At 38.9% G+C, this 19,307-nt stretch overlaps 1 protein-coding gene across 1 annotated transcript in view; it reads right to left on the bottom strand.

Annotated features, from left to right (window-relative positions):
- Nucleotides 1–19,307, bottom strand: part of ADGRV1 (adhesion G protein-coupled receptor V1) — a 419,039-nt gene that overhangs the window by 118,014 nt on the left and 281,718 nt on the right. The window contains exon 84 of the mRNA XM_039545618.1: nt 4,453–4,569. Within this exon, the coding sequence (XP_039401552.1) occupies nt 4,453–4,569 (117 nt within the window). The remainder of the gene's footprint in view (nt 1–4,452; nt 4,570–19,307) is intronic.

Below are 19,307 nucleotides of genomic sequence, written 5' to 3'. Positions count from 1 at the left end.
TATGACTCAAAACGCTTGGCCAAATTCACCTCCATTGATAGATGGAGGAGGTTAAAAAGAAATGGTGAGTGAGGTAATATCTTTTATTGGACTAACTTCTGTTGGTAAGAGAGACAAGCTTTCGAGCTACACAGAGCTCTTCCTCAGGTCTGTGGAGGAGTTGTAATTTGCACCTGTCACTCTACCTCGGCCCTTTTCACTCAAATGGGTCTCAATCCTAATGGAGGGTCGGTTATGTTTCCACCACCCTGTGACATATTTATGTTCTCCCAGGAGCTCCACAGACGTCCTGAGAACAGAAGCTGCTGAGGGTGTATTCAATCAGAATCCCCAGCTGCCCTACCTATGATCCTGTTCTCAGGCCAGTATTGAAATATGAGGCTTTGCTTTGCAATATCAATAGTTTGGGGGAGTAACCATTTATATCCAAAAGTCTGACTTCTTCATCCTGTATTTTCTAATGTTTTGAAACTGTAGATGCACAAATGTAGATTATATGCCAGATCCTCAGTTGGTGTAAACTGGTGTAGCTTCATTAAAGTAGTGTGGATTATTAGCACAGCCTGCCTGGGCTACTGTCCATTAGATTCAACAATTCATGTCTGTATTTTAATGAATAGAAAAGTTTAAGGAAATATTTTTTCTAAGATCTGAGCATTTGAATATATTGAATAATTATGTTTCAAAACTTAGCTCTTTTACATTTCCCTAAACGCTGAACATTATTAATGGCAACTGGTTCACACCAAAATGAAAAATGTTTCAACATGTTAAAGAATTTATGACTTGTTGTGAGACAACAGATGGATAGAATTAAAAAAAATAATCTTCCTGCACAGTAAAATTGTTATATTTTATTCATTAAAGTGAAGACAAAGTAAAAAAAAATCCCTCACAGATGTACAGGGAAGAACAATTGCTTTTCATTTCTATGACATATTTGATTTACTTACTATTGGTGGTAAGACTTCATGCTGAAGAATTTCTAACCTACTTGAACATAATGGGCAAATTTTCAAAAGTGGCTGTACTCACTGCACACGCAAAACTCTGCATTTGTGTGAAAGTGCTGTTGGCGCACACAGATGATGAGCGCTGTGCATATAATTAGTACATAGTCTTTTATGTGGTCATGTCTTAAATTTGTAAAAAATGAATTTCACAGGAGTTCCAATTCAGGAAGCAAGGAGAAGTCATGTGAGCTGAACAACAAGACAGAGATGTAAAGGGACTGCTGTGCTCAGAACTAACAGCTAGTATTCCACCTTCTTACCCACATAATAACGTATTACAAGTTGACTGGATTTCCAAGGTAATCAGCAAGACTTCAACAGGACACAAAATGGGTAGATCCCTTTGCAGGATCAGAGTCATATATAATTATGTATCGAAAAGCAGATTACAGATATGAATGAATTATATACTTAGTGAATATTTTTAAAATTCCCCATGGGACTTTTGAATTTAGTTTACTGTTCTGTCCCTTTAAGACTTGCTGGAAAGAGTTTGTCATTCAAAAGGGGCAGTGCAGATGGGGAGAGAAAGACTGACTGATTGCCCTGGAAGCATAAAAAAGAATATCTAGAAGACTGACCAAAAGCTCTAAAAACAAGATCAAGGACCTGAAGAGAGAGCTCCAAGTACAAAGAAAAAAATGGCAAGAGATAGAGCAGGGATCCAGCCAGTCAGAAGGTCCTAAACCAGTGGTGGGCAATGGGAGCTGCAGGAAACAGCAGCCAGCACATCCCTGGGGACTGCCACTTCCCACAGCTCCCATTAGCCAGGAACTGGGAGCTGTGGGGGGCCATGCCTGCGGACAGTCAAGGTCAGCAAAATGTCTTGTGGCCCACAATCAGATTACCAAAACATTTAGGAAAATGATGTAATAAAGCACTTATACAGTAGCTTGCATTGCCTAAGATACTGTGGGAAGAACCGAACAGAAAGAAAAGCAGAGGCAAAAAGCAAGAAAGCTAAGCAGTAGCCTGTTAGTACAGTATGACCCAGGGGAAAGCTAGAAAAAGAGTTTATTGGCAAAAAAGGCTGGTGGCTGTAAACTAAGAAACTGCTCCTGTTGCTCTTGGTTCCTCCAGCATTTGGAGAAGTAGGACTTTGATACATCTTGTTTATTGACAAGGAATGTGCAAAGAAACACCTTTCATCAATTTCTACTCCTAACAGAAAAACCCTGAGGGCTCTGAACTTTAATTAGCTGGTTGGATCAAAAAAAGGTGCAAGAGTACTTTCCAAAAGTCTTTGACAACATTTTTCATAAAAAGCTACGACAGTGGTGGGCAACTTGCAGCTCGCATCAGGGTAATCTGACTGCAGGCTGAGACACATTTTGCTGAAGTTGACCATCTGCAGGCACAGCCCCCCCACTGCTCCCATGGTCATAGCTGCCGACTCCGTGGGTGCTCCGGGGCTGGAGCACCCACACAAAAAAATTGATGGGTGCTCTGTACCCACCGGCAGCCAAGCTCCCCACCCCGCCCCCTATGGAGGAGGTGGGAGTTTTGGGGAAGGGGTTGGAATGGGGGCAAGGTGGGAGGTGGCGGGGCAGGTGTGGAGTCAGGACGGGGTTGAGGCAGCAGGGGGGCCGAGCACCCACCAGCGCCAGCAGAAGCCAGTGCCTATGGCCACAGCTGTGGGAAGCAGCGGCCAGCATGTCCCTGCAGCCTGCCGCTTCCCACAGCTCCCATTGGCCGGAAACGGTGAACCGTGGCCACTGAGAGCTGCGGGGTACCATGCCTTTGGACAGTCAATGTCAGCAAAATGTCTCTCAGCCCACAATCAGATTACCCTGATGGGCTGCATGCAGGCCACAGGCTGCAGGTTGTCCACCACTGTACTATAGGAACTCAGTAGTTATGGTCTGAAAGGTACAGCCAGAAACTGTACAGAAACAAAGAGTAGGAATAAATGGCCAATTATTCAGGCAAGGGTTACCAGTAGGGTGTCAAAGTTCCATACTGGAATATGTGATGTTTACTATATTGATCAATTATCTGGAAATGAGGTAGACAGTGAGATGGTTAAATCTGAAAATGACAAAATTTAGGTTAGTCAAGACCAGTGAAAACTGCATGAAACTTCAGAGATTGCTAACCAAACTAGGTAAATGGGCACCATATCAACAGAAGTAGTTCAGTACTGACAAATGGAAAGTAATGCATATTCAAGGGAATAATCTGAATTACTCATACATTTTATTGGGTTCTAATTGTATCAACTCAGGGAAAAAAAATAGGCATAACTATGTATAGCTCAAGGAAGATCTCTGTTCAATGTGCAGCAGTGTCAAGAAAGGTGATTGTATGTTTTAGGCTATGTGTTTCTTTTCCTCAGTTACTGCTATCTAAGGCTAACAGGCACAGAAGGCTTGGGACTCAAGGTAGAGAGCTGCCTTTTGTTTTTGTTCCATGTTTATGTTAGCCTCTTGACAAAGCGCAAGGAAGTGGAGAAGAATTGTTTTTTATGTCTTTCCGTTACTAAGGTCAAAGCAGCACACAGTTACAGCATAATTTATCTCTGCTGAATTTTGCCCTTACATAGGGCCCAATCCTGTATGCTGGACAGTGTGTGAGACAAAATAAAGCAATTTGAGCGAAGGTGCTGCCAATATGACATTGTATACTATAAACATGATGCACCCAAATCCTGTCAATAGTGTAAGCACATATGTGCAGAGGTGCATTTGATGCTAAATGCAGATCTGCAGAGGAGGCATGATGGACCCTCCTCTGATTTATCTCACAGTTGCTTTGACCAATTTACATCGCATATTTACACAATTAATAGATTTAATCTAGAGATTTCCACAAGTGTTTTACTTGCTTATATCATGTCTGAATTAAGCCTTCTGTCTCAGAATTCTGGGCACGTCTGTGAATGTGTTTACTTTTTGAGTAGATCTGATGCAGCATTTTGGCCTTATAATAGCTTTTCTCTATACTATACTTCTCAACTTGAATTAAGAAGTAGATTTTTCATTTTACATGGGTCTAAAGTACAAACTGACATTGACTCTGATGACCAATATAACTTGTAACTAATATTTCAGCTTGAAGAGACTTTTTCAAAACAATGTAAGGAAGATGCATTTAGAAACGCCATTAGCTCTTACAAAAGCAGTTTCTTCAGTTTTGATAATGTACTTCCTACCGGGAAGTACATTATCCTACATTCAAACTGGGATATGGAAATATTTAGTGCACAATGGCCATGGATGTTAATGGGACTTACTGGAATACACCTCTAAACTGATTTGAAAATTTATTTCTAGATCTCTTTCACTCTAGGGTTAGTAGGGATTATTTAAGTTCTTTGCCTCATCAATATCACTGGAATGTGATGACAGACACATTAAGAAATGACATAAATGGAGTACAAGTGTCAGTTGCCCTTAAGCAGATTTTGGTGAATGAGTGAGAGAAAGAGAAAGATACTAACCTGAATGAGCATCCAGCTGAACTGGCAAAGGTAAAGGTAATGTGCAATAGATCCCAGGGCAGAGCAGCTTTCCTCTGAGAGCTCTTGACTTACGTAAGCCGAGGCAAGAAACGAAATCTGTAAGAGAGACACATGTATACATATTGGAATCAATCAACATTAATTTAATAATATTAAGTCATCGGCAAGTTTAATTTCAGTTGGGATGAAAGCCAGAATGATTTACAATAATTTACCACTCAATTCAGAAACTAATTAGTAATGGAATGTGATGCTTTGGGATAAATGTATTTAATGTTCATCCTGAGGTGAAATTCTAGCTCAACTGAAATCAATAGCAGAACTTCCAGTGACTCAGCATCATAAGTCTGTCCTATTTTGTAAGTATGTTAACAGACTTTTGTTGTTTCTTGATTTGCATGTTATATCACATTTGTAGATAACCCTGACAATGAAAAATTTCTCAAAGTGGTTCTGTTTACAACGGATTGGAACTTCACATAGTTGGAACCCTGCCTGATTTCCTGCCAGCTCACCATATAAATTTAAATCTGTTGTAAACAGAACAATTTTGTGATGTAACATGCATCAAATATATTTGCATTTCACTGCCCTGTTGAAAAATTTCTAGATAACATATCCTGCACATTTCATCATGTTATCTTTTATATTCTCAAAACAGAACATGAAATGTATTTATAAACCTAACTTATAGTAACCCACTCCTGCTTCTTGCCCCAAAAGCATTTGTTATGAAATCTGGACACAAGGAAAATTCATGTCCTGTACTGTGCTGTTGCATTAGTGAGTGAAAAGCGTGTCAAGTAGGACAAGATTGCAACCTCGAGCTCAAAACAGCAGTAGGTTGGGTACCAGCTATACCATCCTACCAAGTGCACCAAGGCTCGAAGGAGTAATCTGCTGGCCTGATAAATAATCAGTCCTTTGCCTGTATGTTGCAGTGTGCAACAGGTGCTAGGGTGAAGTTATAAGATACTTTTATGGAACAGTAAGCTGTTCTCTACCATGCTGTTCTGAGGCATCCCATCCTAGGCACCAGATGACTATACTTCCTTTTCCCACTGGCATGACTCTTTTTAACAGAGGCATTATTATTCTTAGAACTTTTATTTTCCATTATTTGTTTTTAACTACTAGCGCCGCAAAACTAAACCAAAAAAATCTAAAAGAAAAAAATATAATGTTAAAATGTGAGCTGGATCTCAATAAGTTTCAGATCTGGCTCCTCTGAATTCCACTACAAATAAAATACTTTTATAACACATTATCTAGAAGGATCTAATCATTCACATAAAGAATGCAGAATAGGCTAAATCTACCATTTATGCAGTTAACCTACTGAATTTGTGAAGTGAGAAAAATATATATTTTTTCTCTTTAGGGATAATCTAGTTTTATTTCTCCATTTGGGAATAGGTTTTGCTTTTAATCAATAGTTCCAAATTTCTTTTCACTAAACACACAGTCCACTGTGAAGCAGTTCTGTTTGTGAATGGATTTGGAACTCGAATCTGCAGACTTTGTTCTATGAATATTAAAAACTGCAGCAGTATATGCTTCTCCACCCGGCCCTGTCAAGGCCATCCGGTTTGGCCTGAAACTGCTTCATTCAAGGTTAACTAGTGACTCAAAAGGAAAAGCTGCAAATTGCACCAATTTGTGAGAGATATTTTTTTGTGCCATAGAGGGGATGAAGCAGAATGCTAGCGACAGCATATCACTGAGAAAGGGATCAGGACACTTACAAGGTTTTTCTGACATAGTGACCAAATAAAATAAAAAAATACATTGGAATCTTTACTTATTGATGTTGAAGAGGAACAGATCTTTGAATGGGGTGGGTGGGTTGATAATTTGTAACCATATCTCTAATGCCAAACACTGGGGAATGAATTACTGTCCCCACTGAAGTCAGCCAGGAATTCCCACTGTCTTCCATGGGACTAAGATTTCACCCCACGATCTTGCTTTGAAATCTGTGTACATCTCTATGTGATTATTTAAAATTAAAAGAGTCTTACTGTGTGCAATAAAAAAAATTAAACAAATCAATCAGCATGTGTCTACAGCCCATAAAGTTTGCTTTTAGAGCCTCTCCCTTCATGATCACAATGTTTCTGTTAGAGTTTGGTGAACCTCCCTTAAAGAAAATGAGGCCTGCAGTCTTCTGTTTCAGTTTACTACAAGTTTCACTACAGCAGACATGCTCCTTGGTTTTTATTACTCTAATAATAAAAGAAATACACTCTTCAGAAACAGCAGGTGTTAATCATTTACTATTACTCAGAGCAAGAATTAAAAGAAGATAATTTATTCACACTGCAGTACATTTTTGTAGTTTTACAGAGTGCTACTTAAATTGAGCAATTTAAACACAAGCAACAGCTAAAAAGAAGGAAAAAAATAAGTCATAATTTGTTTTTTCCTTGTAGACCTTTTATAAGCAAGATAGCTACATTGGTTACATACTGTACACTGATAGGAATATCTAACACAAAGCATTTGAATCTATGTTTGACCAAATGGATCTCTGAATTTACATTGAAAATATCTGCAGAGAGAGACACCTTCTAAATCTTCATATGAGAATGCTGCACTAGTTCTCATGCAATGTGAATATCTGATTCCTTAAAATGTATTAGTATGTAGTATACATAATGTCGGAAAATAAGTGAAGGTGATACATACTCAGGATCTTCATACATTAAAATAACATTTATTTTATCCCACAGAACTAGTGGAGTAAAAGGTCCTGTAAACTTTGCCTTGACAATTTCAGGTTCATTTGGACAAATTTGTCCAAATTTGAGTGAGTGGTGCTGTGACCCCATGCGCCAGGGTTGCAGCGCAGTGCCAGTCAGGTTCGGCACCAGACCTAGGCAGATTCTGCTGTCGTAGGCAGCTGCTTCCTTGTCCGGATTCCTGAGAATTAACATTTTGTGAACCAACTCTAAACAGATGAATGTGATAGGAGAGAAGAAAGTTGGGTTGTTTCTCTGTGCTGCTGCCCTTTGGCTTTTTGATGGGAAAGCTTCCCCTTCAGCTTTGGCACTTTTTTACTCTCACAGAAGACGGGAGCCCTCCTTTTCTTGATCGGATTCTGCAGAATTTATTTTACTCCTTTAACCTTCTCCCCTCATGTCCCCCAAACTGAAGCCACAATCTTCCAAGAAAAGAGGACTGGAAACTTTGGAAACTTATCAATGCCACTCACCAACTGACTAGAGGGTTCCCTGTTGTGCAATGCAAGGCATTCCCACCCACCCAGAGACTGAGATGATCTTCAGCCAATTCAGTATATTTCTGCTATATGACATTACCATCAGGTTGGTCACTCTGAGGATTTTTTGCAATAGGGGACTATCTTGTAGATGAATCTAGTATTAGTCTGGGAAACTGGAAGCTGTTTTAGCCAAGCTGCATAGGCATTTGACTTGTCCAAGATGCTAACGAAAAAGCTTACTTACAAGTCAGCATAAACAGCAGAGGATTGTATAATATAAGTAAAGGAGGCTACAACCAATAATTTAGCAATGGTACCTAATTTCATGCCCAGTCTGCTCTAGCACCTCTTTAAAGAAATCTGATGCAGGTGAAGATCAACTATTATATTCAAAAAGCCAAAAAATAAATGTTACATCTCTGTTGCAAATTATGACTTGATCTAACCTTAAGAGACATGCATAGGACTGAACAAAGGGTTGCTAGGAAGGAAACTGAGGAAAGATTATATGGTGGAATCTTCTGGGAGATATGCAGATTAATATTAAACAGTTGAATTGTTTTCAAAAGTTAACTGGAATTTTATATCTGCCTGTCACGTTTTTTCTTACTTTTGATTACTTTAAAGCAATTTTCAGATACATAAGGACCAATGCACAATGACCTGCCTATTTATTTTCTAAAACTTCAGTTCTCCAGAACAAATCCTTGAAAACTATGCTGTCCAAAGAACGTGTGCATTAAAATGTGAAGATCTGGTTAAAAGGGGGGAAAGCCTCTTAGCATGTTGAGCTGCCTAGTTTGCCTGTAGCTAGAGCAGCCCCTGAATGTACATACCTGTATGAAGTGCGAATAACAAAAAAAATAAAAAATAAAATCAAGACGTGCACATTATAATTATATAAAATTAACTAATTTAAATGGCATGTTGGAAACAAATGAGAAGCTCCTCTAAATGAAAACTGATTAAAGAAAAGGAACTGCAGGACAAAGGGTTACTTAGCAAAGTACTGAAACTGAGCGATTTTTTTTTAATCTAGCGGTAACTCATATTGATGTTGCAGTGCAGGGAATGTCAAGTTCAGTCTGTGCCACTGAAAAGGCCCAGTACAGTCTAATGCAGAACAAATTGTAAGGAACCTTCTTATGCTCACCTACATATGGCTAAGGCTGAGATGGAGATAAGCCATCTCACCTTACACAATATAGTTTCACAATCATCTTCATCGACAGAGCCAGCCAAATGGCAGGTAGTTGATAATGTCCAAAAGTACAGGATTGAATCAAATTGCCAAAACCATTATGCAGATTTCAAAATATCTGAACAGCTGTACAAACACATGGGTAATCGGCCTTACAGTTATCTGTGTCCAGAGACACTCTTGAAAGCTGGTCAACAGAGAAACAATCATGTGGGAATGGTTGCTGTAGTTGCCTCCATTTAGTGCTATGTTCTGTTTCACGTGCAAGCTTTTTTCAGACAAGAAGAATGCTTTTTGTGATGGATTCAGTGATTGGGCTCATTCTACTACTTGAATTACAGAGCATGAGAGTAACTCTGACTATCAATTTGTCATGATTTCTTATGTTAAGGTATCTAAAGTAAATCAGCATATTGATACTGAGCTGTCACTTCAGTTTCAAAGAGAGAAATGGTATAAAAGAATCACTGAAATATAGGGCTGGAAGGGGCCTAAGAGGTCATCAAGTCCAGCCCCCTACACTTAGGTAGGACCAGTTATAGCTAGACTGTCACTAACATGGTTTGTCCAACCTGTTCTTAAAAATCTCCAATGATGAGGATTCCACAACCTTCCTTGGAAACCTACTTAATTCTACTTATAGTTAGGAAAAATTTTCTAATATCTAACCTAAATCTCTCCTCGCTCTTGCTGCAGATTAAGCCAATTACTGATTGTCCCATCTTCAGTGGACATAGAGAACAATTGATCATAGTCCTCTTTACAAAGAGCTCTTAACCTATTTGAAGACTGTTATAGGGTACTCCCCCTACCAACCCATTTCTAGTCTCCAGACTAAACATACCCAATTTTTTAACCTTTCCCAATCGGCCAGCTTTTCTAAACATTTGTTGCTTTCCTCTGGACTTGTTCCAATTTGTCTGTATCTTTCCTAAAGTGAGTGCCCAGAATTGGACATTGTACTGTAGTTGAGGCCTCACCAGTGCCAAGTAGACTGGGACAATTACCTCTTGTGTCTTAACATACAAGAATCCTGTTATTACAGCCCAGAATATTAGCCTCTCACAACTTCATCACACTGACGCATATTCAATTTGTAATCCACTATAATACCCAGATCCTTTTCAGAAGTATTGCCACCTAGACAGTTATTCCCCATTTTATTCCGTCATTGTCCATTGGATTTTTCCTTTCAAAATTAAATACTTTTCACTTGTCATTACTGAATATCATCTTGTTGATTTCAGACCAAATCTCCAATTTGTCAAGATTGTTTTGAATTCCAATCCTGTCTTCTAAAGTGCTTGCAAACCTCTCCCAGCTTGGTGTCACTGCAAATTTTATAAGCACACTCTCCATTCCATTATCCACATCACTAATGAAAATACTGTACGGTACCAGAACCAGGACCGACTCCTGTGAGACCCCACTAGATAGGTCCTCCCAGTGTGACAGTGATCAATTAATAACTACTCTGAGTATACTCTTTAAACCAGTATTGCATCCACCTTATAGTAATTTCAGCTAGATCACATTTCCCTAGTTTGCTTATGAGAATGTCATGGAGGACTGTGTCAAAAGCCTTAGTAAAATCAAGATATATCATGTCTACTACTACCCCCAATCCATTAGGCCAGTAACCCTGTCAAAAAAGGAAATCATTTTGGTTTAGCATCATTTGCTCTTGACACATCTATGCTGGCTACTGCTTACAACTTGATTATTCACCAGGTGCTTACAAATTGATTGTTTAATAATTTGATCCAGTATCTTTCCAAGTATTAAAATTAGGCTGACTGGCCTATAACTTCCCAGATCCTCTTTGTTCCCCTTTTAAAAGACAGGTACTATGTTTGCCCTTCTCCAGTCGTCTAGAACCTCCATGAGTTATTGAAGATAACCGCTAATATTTTCGAGATTATGTCCGCTAGTTTCTCAAGAATGGGGCATGAATTTCATCAGGTCTTCTCAACTTGAATACATCTAACTTATCTAAATATTCTTTAACCGGTTCTTTCCTTCTATTGGCTTGTGTTTCTTCCCCTATGTTGTCAGAATTAATTGTATTGAGTATCTGGTTAACATTAACTTTATTTAGTGAAGACTGATGCAAAATAGGTATTAAACACTTCACCCTTTCTTGATATCATCAGTTATTAGCACTCCCTCCCCACTAAGTAGATAAACTGTCAGCGCTCCTGAACTCCTTTTCCCCTTAGATTTTCTTCCCATTTTACTACCATTTCTCTGAATTTGTTACAGTCTGTTTTTTTTTAAGTCCATTGTCCTTATTATGCTGCTTTCACTCCTTCCTTTCTTTAGAATAATGAAAATTATCAATTTCATGCAAATTGCCTTTCATCTTTAGATTCACAACCAATCCCTCCCTGTTGGTCAGAATCAAGTCTAAGAGGTGCTACAGCAAGTTGTGAAGGTAATGAAATTTCTTGCTGAAGGATGACTCCCATTTCACTGGGATGATGAAAACACTGGATCTATTCACTGTGGAATTCTGGGGAGAATTTTAGAGCTAATTTCCAAATTTGGTAACTTCCTTGCAAGAAGTTTGTGTTTCTTCCCCTATGTTGTCAGAATTAATTGTATTGAGTATCTGGTTAACATTAACTTTATTTAGTGAAGACTGACGCAAAATAGATATTAAACACTTCACCCTTTCTTGATATCATCAGTTATTAGCACTCCCTCCCCGCTATCAAGAAGTTTGGACATGGAAAACCACCATATATTTCCTCCACTATCTGTGATGAGATTTTTTAACTGATGTGGAAGAAAGTTCTATGAGCAATACAAGAGGAAAGTTACACTGCCAAATATTACTCTCTAGCAGTTGACAGTACTCTCGATATTTCTCATGGATCTAGCATTCATTTTCTGTATTTTTAACATAAGTGGAAATCCTGTTGAACATTTTCTAGAATTTGTGCCAAGTCTTGGAGAGAATGTGCTGTCTACTTTAAACAAACTTGGTATTAATATTTTGGATTATTGCTGTCAGACCTATGTCAATGCTGCCAACATGCCTTCAGACACGTATTAGGCATATTAATTCTGTAAGAGATTATGTCCCTCGTGCAGCACATTCTCTGAATCTTTTTGGCAACCTGTGTCCAAGCAGTGAATTTTTCTGGCTTCCTCCAATGACTCTACACCTTCTCTGCTGTCTCAACACACTGCTGGAAAATCCTTATTGAGGGATTTAAAGGAAAAGAAAATAATCCTATTTTGGTTCTAAAATCTCTGTCCACCATCCTTTGGTCCTGCCATGCTGAATCCACAAAAGCCCTATGTCACAATTGTGTACATATACGAGAAGCTCCGGATAAAGTCAGCAAAGACACCGCTGCATATGGGATTACACAAACAAAAGCACAGTTTCTGCAAAACAAGATGGACCTTTCTTGAAACCACATTTATGGCAGAGCTATGGAATCATGTCCTTCAGTGATTTCAGCCATTTTAAAAAGCAGATATCAGTATTGGTTCTGCTATCCAACTCCTGCAGTCACTGGGTGATTTTTTTATTGCACCCGAGGGGTCAGTTTGAAACTGGAGCATTTCGAAAGTCAAAGGCACCAACTGTATTTCAAGCCTATTACAGTGAAATTCATCAAGTTCCAAAATGGAAACAACAGGCATGTGAATCCATGTGAATGAATATGGAGCTGTGGGGGTCAGAAAAGTTTAGAATAGAAACTTTTAATTTCATAACTGACAGTTTGAAAGTGTCTCTGAAAATTTTTTGGGAAGCCTATACAAGGATTTTGGCTTCTCAACCAACTTCAGCAATATGCTCCACACCAAGATACATTTTGCAGCTGCAGCTTTGGTTGCAAAATGTCCATCTGATCTCAAAGTAACTTTTGAAGATGAGTTTTAACAGTATTATTGCTTCACAAAAAATGAAGCTTGCAAATTGCCAATTAACCAATTAAAGCAGTTGAAGTCTTGACTCCTGGAATCCACTTTTCCAGATGTGGACATCACTCATCATATTTACCTCACATTGCCAGTTACAAATGCTGAAGCAGAATGATTATTCTCCAGGATGACCAGAACTAAAAGCTATGACTGCTCAACAATAGAGCAGTCCAGAATTGATGCCTTTGCTTTAGTGTCCATTGAGAGTGACTTGTCATGAAACCTGGACTACATTGACATAATAGATTCTACTAGCCTCTGATCTCAGAAGAAGCCCCTGTACCACTATTGTTAAGGCCATGTTCTTGTTGGGTATTTATATATCAGTCACTTTAATTGTTTGGGGCTATATACGACTTTATTCTTATATTCAAATCCTGTTTGTGTTCTAATACTCAAAATACAGTAGCATAAGAACACAAAATCTTCTCTGTCAGTGCTCCATCTGTATTTTCTCCTGAGAAAGATCTAACTCTGATGATAAAAATAATCTCATACTTACAGACTGCATATCACATCCTCTGTCTAGTTTAAGGAAGAAGGGGAGGACGGCCCAATTTCCATAATGCAGAGTGCTGCAAAATTCTTTAATCCAGTCCTACATAGCAGTCAAGCAGGAAGTAGATGGGTTAGATTTTAGAAGTAATAAGAATAGATATTTGGAATATAGAAATAATAGGAGGAGAACGTAAAGTAAGTAGTAGGAGATGTAAGAGGGCATGGTCCATATAAGTGCTTAAATTCTATGATGTGGAGCATTATCAAAATAACCCGAAACAAAACAGTGAACAAAGTGATCAGGATGCAGCATAAAACGGACAGAAATCTCTGCAGGACCTAAATCACAAGACTCTTCCAAAAGTTGTTGAGATTTGAACTATATTTTTAAAACTGAAACCCTAAACCTACATATAGTGAATACTACAAATCATGTCCAGTAATAACCAGCATAGGACGGTAAACTTTTCTTTTTTAATGGTGCGCATTATACATGAACAGATATATTTTTGTGAGCATTACCTGATGGCTGAGCTTTGAAAATCTGGCCCTTTATAGATAAGAACATCAAGAACTCATGACGTTTGATCTGAGCTTTCACTTTGTGCTACTTCTGGACTAGACATATCTTCGTTTCAATTTTCTTATTAAATAGTGGATTTGTTTTAGCATTTATTATGACTGCACATTCACATCTCCCCTGCACAGGGAAAGGATTGTCCCATAACTGCGCAGTGAAAATATTTTGAAACTAACTGAATTTGCAACAGTTTGTTGTAAGAATCATTTATTCATTTTATTTAAATATTTAAATTACATACTCTTCCTTACTTTGGATATAGACTATGAAAGATCTTATTAATGCTAGATTAGCTACATTTGGTCAAAGAAAATATGTAATAGCCATTGAGGATGATAGACTCTGGCAGATTTAGCTGTGTGTTAAAGTCTGTAGGGAAACAGACTTACCCAAGTGTCATGCCCTTGCCAGCTAGAACCAGCCAATCTTGAGAAGGTTCCAGCCAAACTTTTCAGCATGATGGGAGAATAAAAGCTGAAAAGGCCTTAGAGATGTAAGTATATGTGATACTGTATTAGCTAAATTACACTGAGTTCCTTCATAAATATTTGATGTTGGTAGCTTTCAGTGCCATTATGGGTAAATGCTAAAATAAGTTCACTATACAATAAGATATGTGAAAGTAAGATAAAGGGTTGACCTAGCAGTCTAGAAGTAACATGAAGTGCTACCACCTTGGGAAAACCAATCTGAGAATCATAATTTACTCTTTTATTTCCAAGGAGTGCTGAGGAGGCAGTGATATATCTGCTAGAGAGGAGGAAAAAGGCAACACTCTATAGAGACCACTGTGCATGATTTGCAAGAAGTTTTAACAGGCTCTGGAGACACCTGTATCTCACAGGTCACAATCAAAGAGATGATCATAACTGCATAGGGACATTCAGGGCCTGAGAGGAGAAATAAAATAAGATCTGTTCTTCTTTTGGAGTTAATGTAGCCCTGAACATAAATTCTGGATTAATTTGGTATCATTACAAGACCTTGTGGTTTCCTTATTGGTATGTGAGCTACACAAGCAGATGGAGTCCCTGGAATAACAACACAAGCACAAGTTTAACAAACAACAGAACAATATGCATTTATTACAGGAAAAGAATACACAGCTAGGACCCCTCCTGCTATTAGTACAAAATAGTTTAGCTTTCTCCTCCAGGCAGAGAGCATGGAGCAACACCGACACCCTGAACCTTCTTTCAGAATCACTTCTTGAGATAGGGCTCCTTCCTCCTTTAGGAACTGTTTGAAGATGTGCCACACACATACATACCCAACCAGCAAACTCTGACACAGTATTCATGATAGCAATGATTTTGGTGAAATACTGTACTTAACTATCCTTGTGACGTGGTATGCATTTTCTCAGGTGCTCAGTTCCTGCTCCATAATAAGAAACCAGTGCTCCAAAGGCTTAAACACAAACAACTTTAGTCGCAAAATTTTACTGACTTAATGGGTCTCCTCGCATAAATAAAGTTACTCATGTAAATCAATCTTTGCAGGAACTGGCTCTAACACAAAATACTACTAGATTTTTCTGACAACAAAAGACAACTGCTTTTTCTTTTATTTCTTTTCATTTATTTCTTGGCTCCAGATTGGGAAGGAGTCCTCCACCCTCCCTGTATTCATGTATTTCTGTAAAAATATATACCGTATTTTCCAGCGTATAAGACAACTTTTTATACTAAAAAACAACCCCCAAAAATCGGGGGTCGTCTTATATGCCGGGTATAAACATACTGTAGCTTCGGCTACATACAGAACGTCCCTATTATTACCTTTTAGCCCGCTGGATGTGCGGTAATACAGTACTGTAGCTTCGGCTACATACAGAACATCCCTGTGCTGATACTGTATGTACCGCGCTGAGCCAATCACGGCAAGCGGTGTCATCTATTAATGCATACAAAGCCTGCTCGGATTGGCTGAGTCAGAGAGGCGGGCTATTACAACCTTTGCCAATCCCAGCAGGCTTTGTATGCATTAATAGAATACACCGCTTGCCGGGATTGGCTCAGCGCGGTACATACAGTATCAGCACAGGGACGTTCTGTATGTAGCCGAAGCTACAGTACTGTATTACCGCACATCCAGCGGCCTAAAAGATTAGGGACGTTCTGTAAGTGGGTGTACAACAAATGGCTGGTAGAAAAGACCCCATCATGGCTCCAGCAAGAAGAAGGAAATTTGAAGCCAGTTTCAAGCTGAAAGTTGTAAACCTTGCCAAGGAACATAATAACTGTGCTGCTGCAAGTCAATATGGAGTAACAGAAAAGATGGTCCGAGACTGGAAAGCAAATGAAGATGCATTAAAGAGTATGCCAAGGAGTAAGTGTGCATTAAGAAGAGGCACCCCACATTGGTCAGAACTTGAAAAGCACGTAGCAGACATGGTGCATGAGCATCGTCAAAATGGTTATGTAGTGACACGAAACAAAATACGTATGTTTGCACTTCAGTGGGCCAAATCTAACCCAGATCACAGCAAAGGATTTAAGGCCACTGTATCCTGGTGTACTAGGTTCTTGGAAAGGCATAATCTGGTACTGAGGCAAAAGACCAGAATTGCACAAAAATTACCTGCAGATCTCGATGGCAAAGTAAGTCTTTTCCATCGATATGTAATACAACAGCGCAAGAAACATGGCTATGCGTTAAGTCAGATCGGAAATATGGATGAAACTCCTATGAATTTCGATATGGTTGGAAATAAAACTGTTAATCCAAAAGGTGCAAAAACAGTGTTAATTAAAACAACAGGACATGAGAAGTCCAGTTTTACAGTGGTACTAGCATGTACAGCTGATGGCGCCAAACTAAGACCAATGATTATTTTTAAAAGAAAAACAATGCCGAAAATCAAGTTCCCTGTTGGAGTTTTTGTACATGTGAATGAAAAAGGCTGGATGGATGAAGAAGGGGTAAAGCTATGGCTTGATAATGTATGGAGTAGGCGACCAGGTGGTCTTCGTCAAGAACGTAGCCTACTGGTGTGGGATATGTTCAGGGCTCATTTAACTACCAGCACAAAGAAAAGGCTGGCAAGAATAAACACAGATGCGGCAGTTATTCCTGCAGGATTGACATCATTGGTACAGCCACTGGATGTGTGCCTAAACAAGTCATTTAAAGATCACTTTGAGAACAGTGGAATGAGTGGATGGTTAGCGGCGAAAAGTCATTCACAAAAGGAGGAAACATGCGTGCGCCACAATTGGATGTTTTGTGTAACTTTGTCATAAAAGCCTGGAATGATATTGATGCAGAAACAGTAATCAAGTCTTTCAAGAAGTGTGGCATATCAAATTCTTTGGATGGTATGGAGGACGACTTCTTGTGGCAAGATGAAGGGGAAGCCGAAGCTGAAGCCACACCATCTGATTCGGAATTAGATCCATATGATGACTGTCTTACAAATGTACCACAAGATGTCATTGATGAACTTATGATGTCAGAGGATGAACATGATGAGGATTTTGAAGGATTTTAAGTACCGGTAAGTCAAAACCATTTTAATTAAAATTATTTAAATCAAATCTGATGTTATTAAATGGTGTTGCCTCGGAAGGGGGGGTAGTCTTATACGGTGAGTATAGGCCAAAACATATGTTTTAACTGGAAAATTAGGGGGTCGTCTTATACGCCCAGTCGCCTTATACGCTGGAAAATACGGTATTAACTGTTATTACGCGAATGTAGTGCAAACAGGGGAAGCAGCAGCGAAGACTGAATTGACTGTGTGGTTTCTTTTGTTGTAATTAATTGCAATGAACAATAACATGCTAAGTGACCTATTAAAAACCCACAATATCCTCACAGAGCAGCCCTCTTCTGCTTTGATCTTCTTTAAATAGATAAAAAAGCGTTACCCTCCTGGAATTATTTCTTAATAAATCATACCGTTCGCTGTTGTTCTGCAGGTTAGACTAGCACTCATGTTCTTTTTCTGTTCTGATATTGACGGCCAGACCAAAAATACCCACAAAGGAATCAGTAAAAAATGTGTAGATTTTCTGACAACAGCCTAAGTTCCAAATCAATCTTTCTGGTCAAAGCAACAATACAACATACAACATGCACTGGAACACAGAAATATGACACAATTTTAAGCAAATATTTAAAATAATGTATACAATAATTTACTTAGCTTTAAAGAAAAAAATAATAGCTCATTTTTAATCTGCATTATTAATACTGAATGGAGGTGAAACACTTGGGAATAAAGATCCATTGTGCATTTTCATGAATTTTTTTTATTGAATTATTTCAATATAATAGTCATAACCAAATTGGTGCATAATTAGTGGACACTTGAAAAACACTTTACAAGTAGGAATCAGCACCAGCTCCTTTGGTTTTAGTTATAACATTAAACATAAGGGCTGCCCAGAGGGGGCGGCAAATGGGGCAATTTGCCCCAGGCCCTGGGCCCCGCAGAGGCCACAACAAAAATATAGTATTCTACATTTTTGCAAAAAAAATTTTATGGAAGGGGCCCCCGAAATTGCTTTGCCCCAGGCCCCCTGAATCCTCTGGGCGGCCCTGTTAAACATATATATGGTTACTAAAAAAAAAAGGCTTATAAATCCATGATGATGTTTGTCAAAAATCAACATTTTTAAAAAAAAAGTTTCAATGGAAATTTCTGACTAGCTCTATTAAAAATAGAGCCATCGTTTAGCTACTCATATCACCACAGTTATGCTGCAAACAAGAGTTAACATGGATATGCCCCAAAATACCCAGAGGTTCCAATCTGGGGTTGTTATCAAGAAAGTACTGCACACAATGAATTATTACATGGTCTGCTAAGGATTTGTCTACGTGGGGGTTTTAAACTGATCAAATGAGTTAACTGGATTTGAAAACCCCATCATTGTGCACTAACTCCCTATTTATCAGGCACTCTGGAGCTCTGTGGCAAAGTGGACAGGTTTGCTTCTAATTGTATTAGTTCGGTCTTTTGTTCACATGCAAGCAATTGCTGAGCACCAATTTTTGCATCCTTCCAACAGCTACCCACAGTTCTTTGCAGGTTGACCATTACCAACCTGTTTACTTATATGCCCTCTCTGCCCTGGTGTTAAGTTTCCAAGACAGACCTCCCTCCCTTTTAAAAGCTGATGCAGAGCCAGATTTTGCCCATTTACTCCTGAATCCCTCTGTATCACTAATCTGGTGATACAACTGCGATTGCAGTCCAGAAGGCCCACAACATGCCTCATACAGCTGCAAGGAGCAATCCTGAGATTTCATTGCCATCTGGGGAGAAGCATTGGTTCAGGAAGCTCTGTGGCCAGCCAGAGGAAAAAGAGCTTTTTAGTGGATGTTGCAAAGCAGATATCCATGAAGGGTTATGATCAGTGCAGAACAAAGAGCAAGCAGCTCAG

The sequence above is a fragment of the Mauremys reevesii genome, linkage group 6 (genome assembly GCF_016161935.1).
Source record: "Mauremys reevesii isolate NIE-2019 linkage group 6, ASM1616193v1, whole genome shotgun sequence".
Classification (NCBI taxonomy): Eukaryota; Metazoa; Chordata; order Testudines; family Geoemydidae; genus Mauremys; species Mauremys reevesii.
This window is presented reverse-complemented; position numbering and strand designations above follow the sequence as displayed.